This window comes from Sinocyclocheilus rhinocerous, unplaced genomic scaffold (genome assembly GCF_001515625.1).
Source record: "Sinocyclocheilus rhinocerous isolate Xijiao unplaced genomic scaffold, SAMN03320098_v1.1 scaffold712, whole genome shotgun sequence".
NCBI lineage: Eukaryota > Metazoa > Chordata > Actinopteri > Cypriniformes > Cyprinidae > Sinocyclocheilus > Sinocyclocheilus rhinocerous.
Window position 1 is genome coordinate 629,950 of NW_015642789.1, and position 5,528 is coordinate 635,477.

At 36.5% G+C, this 5,528-nt stretch overlaps 1 protein-coding gene across 1 annotated transcript; it reads right to left on the reverse strand.

Moving 5' to 3' along the window:
* Nucleotides 1-547: 547 nt before the first annotated feature.
* Nucleotides 548-4,910, reverse strand: LOC107756363 (aldehyde dehydrogenase family 8 member A1-like). The gene is made up of 7 exons (XM_016573411.1): nucleotides 4,683-4,910; nucleotides 3,866-4,013; nucleotides 3,097-3,252; nucleotides 2,870-3,019; nucleotides 2,276-2,532; nucleotides 1,313-1,474; nucleotides 548-1,121 (listed from the first exon to the last, which is right to left on the reverse strand). The coding sequence occupies exons 1-7, from the start codon at nucleotides 4,818-4,820 to the stop codon at nucleotides 669-671; spliced, it is 1,464 nt and encodes a 487-aa protein (XP_016428897.1). The 5' UTR covers nucleotides 4,821-4,910; the 3' UTR covers nucleotides 548-668.
* Nucleotides 4,911-5,528: the final 618 nt, after the last annotated feature.

Below are 5,528 nucleotides of genomic sequence, written 5' to 3' on the forward strand. Positions count from 1 at the left end.
ATTGATACATTTCTTGTAAATACATTTTTAAACATGAATAAACTTTAGATTTAAATGTCTATTCACTGTCAATTTGAAAAGTGATCAATTATTCATTTGAATTAATACATTATTTTAAAGTATTTTAAGTGGCACTCCAAGATATCAAAGTCTGCGATCAAAACTCACAGATTTCATAAGAATTTTTTTTCATCCAATTCTTCGAAGACCAAATTATCTGAGCTACGATCTGCCCCTTCATTTAACAGCCATATATGTTTATATCAAAAATTAACTCGTTTGCGTCTTTCTTATTGCTCCCAAGGAATTTCAGGAAAAACAAAGTTACCTAAATAAATAATAAGATGAAGCAGATTATTAAACAAAGCAGACCTGAGAACTGCATTCTTTCTCTAAGCTATGAAACACCAACTTCTAAGCAATAAAATTGAAGACTGGTGTGTATTAAAATGAAATATGCTAAAGAATGTGATAATTTAATACCACCAAAATGATTCACCCACATTCGATCACCAAAAACAGTATGAAGCACTTTGATTTTCTCATGAACTTTATTCCCAATCATATCAAGTCTGATTGCTTCCTCTATATAATTTGTACACAGATTTGAAAAGACACATGAATCGCACAGCGACTCACTGTCCCTGCATATATTGCTTCATCCTGTGTCAGTGTTTGATGGTGATGGACTTAACCTCAGTGAAGAAGTGGTACGAGTCTTTTCCCCCCTCTCGACCAATGCCTGAGTTTTTCATGCCACCGAACGGGAGGTTTAAATCTCTGACCAGCCAGCAGTTGGTCCACACCAACCCAGCCTGCAGTTTCCTAGCAACCCTGTGCACGCGGCCCACATCTCGGGACCACACCGTGGCAGATAAGCCGTAGCGGACGCCATTGGCCCGTGATATCACTTCCTCCTCCTCATCGAAGAGTGTCACACAGGTTACGGGACCGAAAATCTCTTCCTGCATCAATGCGGAGGAGTCTTTCACTCCAGAGATGATGGTGGGCAACATGAAATAGCCGCTCGCATTTTGTTGTGGAAGGGTAAGTTTGTCCACACCCTCCCCACAATGCACCTGGGCACCTTCTGTCAGCGCCAAAGCAACATAACCTTTAACCTGTAGGAGTTAGCAGGCAATTTAAATGTTTTATTTAAGTGTCTATTTGTAAATGTAGTAATTTCATTTTATGCGAAGATAATGACTGTATTCTTCATATATCAACTTTCTAATCCCACACTGTCTGACACTTAGCATTGAAAATGCAGCATGTTATATCAATAAAAACACATCTGTGATTATCATCAGACCTTCTGTAGATGCTCTTTGCTGATGAGCGCTCCATTGTCATTTGAGGGGTCAGAGGGCACTCCAGTTTTCCACCGACGTGCCGTCTCCACGAAACGAGCAAGGAATTCTGGGTAAATGCACCGCTCAACGAAGATTCTGCTGGTACACAGACAGATCTCTCCCTGAGACAGAAGAGAAAAGGATACAAACAAGTTCTTAAGTAAATCTCACAATTATTACTGGTCTGTGTGAACTAATTATAAACAGACACTTTAAATATTAGCACAGAGATGATGTGTTTGTGTGTGTGATGTGAAGGCCTGAAAGAGAGAAAAAGAGAAAGAGAGGGATAGAGTGTGAGAGAACTCAATGTACAATGCTTTATTAACAATTTATGTGTTCTGAGCACCACAGTGTGGCAGAAAACTGAACTACGTGGTGTCATCCCATTTAAAGAAAGGTTTGAGACAGTATAATAAACATTTCCCAGTTAACTCAATATATTATGATATGAACTAAAATGAAAACTAATAAAAATATTTTTCCCTAAAAGAAAATAAAGCTGAAAAAAGACATAAATATTAGATGAAAAACTGAAATAAAATGTTTAATGTATAAAAAGTGAATTATTAAAATTACTAAAACTTAAATTAAAGCTAAACAGAATTATTTAAAAACTAACAAAAATGGCAAAAGCACATACATTTACTAAACAACCTAAAATTAAAATGAAAAAAGAAAGCTAATTTTAAAAAATTATATAATAGTGTATAAATAATACTACAATAACATTGTTTATATATTATACATAAAAGACACATTTTAGTAGTATGGCAGCATGCACAAAGCTAAAGTCTTGAATGGAGTAACCTGCAGGATGTTGATAGGTTTAGCTCAGTAATTTAGTACATTTTTTTTGCAACAGCGATACATGAAGCTATATGAAAACACAACCTGATTGGTCAAGCTGTGCAGGAGCTAACCTGGTTGGAGAAGCTGGATCGTACAGTAGTGCTGATGCACTGCTCCATGTCAGCATCAGCAAATATAATAGCCGGGTTTTTCCCACCAAGCTCCAGTGAAAGTTTTTTACAGTATGGTGCACTGCGCTCTGTTATCAGTCTCGCTGTAGCTGTGCTCCCCGTAAATGAGATCAATGGCACGTCAGGGTGGGATACCAATGCATCCCCGGCTCGAGGGCCAGTACCAAAGACAATGTTGACCACACCAGGTGGAAAGCCTAGAAAATGCACACACATATTATACAGAAATATTCACAAAATGCGTCCCTGTAATAACAGGAAAACAAAGCTACTAGCCTCAGGCCATCCAAGATGTAGATGTAGATTTTTGTGATGTTTTTATCAGCTTTTTGAACTCTCGTTCTGACGGCACCCATTCACTGCAAAGGGTCCTTTGGTGAGCAAGTGATGTGATGCTAAATTTCTTCAATCTGTTGAGGTGAAGAAACTCATCTACATCTTGGATGGCCTGAGGGTGAGTAAATCTTAAGTAAATCCTGAGGGTGAACTATTCCTTTAACAAATCTGACAAGGATACACACACAAATCCCTCACCAGCTTCCTCCAATAGCTGACACATCATCCAGGCAGTGACTGAGGTCATTTCACTGGGTTTCGCCACCACAGTGTTGCCTGTAGCAACAGCTGGGGCAATCTTCCAGGTCAGGAGGTACAGTGGCAGATTCCATGGGCTTATAAGACCAGCTACAGACAGGGAAATTGTAAATTTAACACATAAGCCAACTGAAATAATAGTACAGTATGTATAGACCACCACATACCCACTCCTACAGGACAGCGAACTGTGTAGTTGAGACAGCCCATGTGATCCATCTGACTGCAATCATTAGTGTGATGCAGGACAGATGAAGCAAAAAAACGGAAGTTGTCTGCTGATCGTGGAATGTCCACATTTCGGGCAAAAGTTATAGTCTTCCCTGGAAAAAATGCGTTAAGTCCATTTAATGCGTTAAGAGCCCCCAAAAAGAACTGAATGAAAGTGAATGAAATTGTTCAGTGACAGAAAATAGAAAGTAATACTGATATATGGTCCAACTGAATATTGTGTAAAATACTTTCAAGTATTAAAAATATTTTACAATATATATATGTATATATATATATATAGTGAGAGAGAGAGAGAGTTGTTGTTCATTAAAAAAAAAACTAAAACGTTAAACTTAAAAATATGAGAAAAATACGAAAAAGTAAAAAAAATATGTTAAAGCTACTAAAACTAATAAAACAAGACAAAAGCACATAAAATTACAAAAAAAGCTAATTGAAAATATTAATAAATACTACAGTAGTATATAAAGAATACTAAAATAACACTGATATATGTGGCCATTCAGCTCTCTAAATATTATATAAGCCACTGGGAAAAAAAACTTCTGTTTACTAGTAGAAAAGTACATTGCTGACTCGCTTAAATTCTGTCTACCTTTGGTTTATTGTGCACTAGTAAGTCCTTTGAACTTATTTAGTCAAACCTGTTTAGTGTGTCCTGTAATATGGTGCTGTGTTACACTGCAGTTTCTAGTGTTTTACCCTGGTCTTTAGACTCAGCCTGGGCAAACTCCTCCAGTCGAGCTTCTATCAAGTCTGCCAGTTTATTCAGTACTTTGGATCGCTCTGCTGGACTCTTAGCTGACCAATCAGGAAAGGCCTTTTTGGCTGCTGTCACTGCAGCATCCACCTATAAGCAGTGAGCAAAGGGTTAACTCACATGTAAATTGGATACATCTTGCTTTGTATAGGTATTGGGCCATTTTAGGATAGGCAAGAGTTATGTATTGACAGAATTTTGGTGTTTAAATTCTTTATTAAGTGCATTAAAATGGACTCTACTGACTATAAAATGTATTTAAAAAATAAGTAATATAATATATATAATAATAATATTGCACAAAACAGTGATGGACTGTACATACTTCATCTAAACTCTTTTCTGTTCCACTGACCCAGACAAGTTCTTCTGGTGTGAGCTATAATAGTTAATAATTAAACACTGGACATTGAGCGTCGCCCACCTGATTATGACCGAAGTGTTTACCGCGAGAAGTATAGGAGACCAAAGGTAGTCACCCTGACTCAGTAAGTGTCATTACTCTCGCCTTCCTTGGAATTTGTGTCTTCAGCCAGATAATCTTGTGATTCGTTACATATTTTTAAAGTTGAAACTACAATGATGTTTTTACACTAGAAACAAGTGAAAATGTTAATCTAGTGAAATACCCATTCAGACAAACGTTCAAGAAAGTACATCTATAGTGACACAGACCTTATTTGATCACGCACAACTTACATCTTCAAATATTAGAAAGAAATTGAGAATTATAAAAGAAATATCACAAAAAAATCTCACCTCCTCAGGTCCACTGTCTGGAACTTTGCAATAAACCTCTCCAGTCGATGGGTTGAAAGAGTCTATTAACTTGGAACATGGTACAAACTTCCCACCGATATAGTTTTCCAGCACTAGATATTTAATGTCTTTTGACATCGCAGAAAAATTAGATTAAAAATCAGTTTTGCAGACAAAAGAAAAACCTGAAATGTTTCCGCACCAGTCAGCACACTGTTACATATGAGCTTTCACCGAACTCTTTTGCAATCTGTTTACTCAAGCAAATGAGAGGTTGTATAGTAAACTAAATAACTCCTCCAGCAGATATGACACTCATTAATTAGAGCATGAGTTGGGCATTAAAAGACCTTAACTTGCTGGAGGTTTTGAGATATTATTCACATTCCTGTGAAAAGGGAATCGTTGCCTTGAGTTGAATATTAAACACTGATATATTGATGACTGACCAATACATTTACAAAAAATTTTACTAAATAAACCAATACAAAACTATATAAACTATATAACACTAAACCTCAACACATTTAAAGGGATTATTTAGAGACAAACATGTTTATAATATACTGAAATGCTCATTTGGGCAACTGGAGTGGGTGCTTTTATCATGTAGTGTGCACAGAAATAGCACCCAATGCTGATAATGTATTTTGGGGAACACGTTTTGAGGAAGCACGTTCTTTAAAGAAATGAAAACCAAAATATGTACAGGTGTGGAGGAGGCTGATAGATGTTTCACAGTATTAAAGGGGTCATATGATGCTGCTAAAAAGAACATTATTTTGTGTATTTGGTGTAATGAAATGTGTTTATGCGATTTAAAGTTAAAAAAACACATTATTTTCC

Bases quoted from the DNA above. Each gene is read 5' to 3' on its own strand.
- LOC107756363 (XM_016573411.1), bottom strand. From the start codon at position 4,820: ATGTCAAAAGACATTAAATATCTAGTGCTGGAAAACTATATCGGTGGG. The intron at 3,253-3,865 runs GTAAAACACTAG...CATTTTTTCCAG, and splicing joins GGCTGAGTCTAAAGACCAGG to GGAAGACTATAACTTTTGCC. The intron at 3,020-3,096 runs GTATGTGGTGGT...CCCTGTCTGTAG, and splicing joins TCGCTGTCCTGTAGGAGTGG to CTGGTCTTATAAGCCCATGG.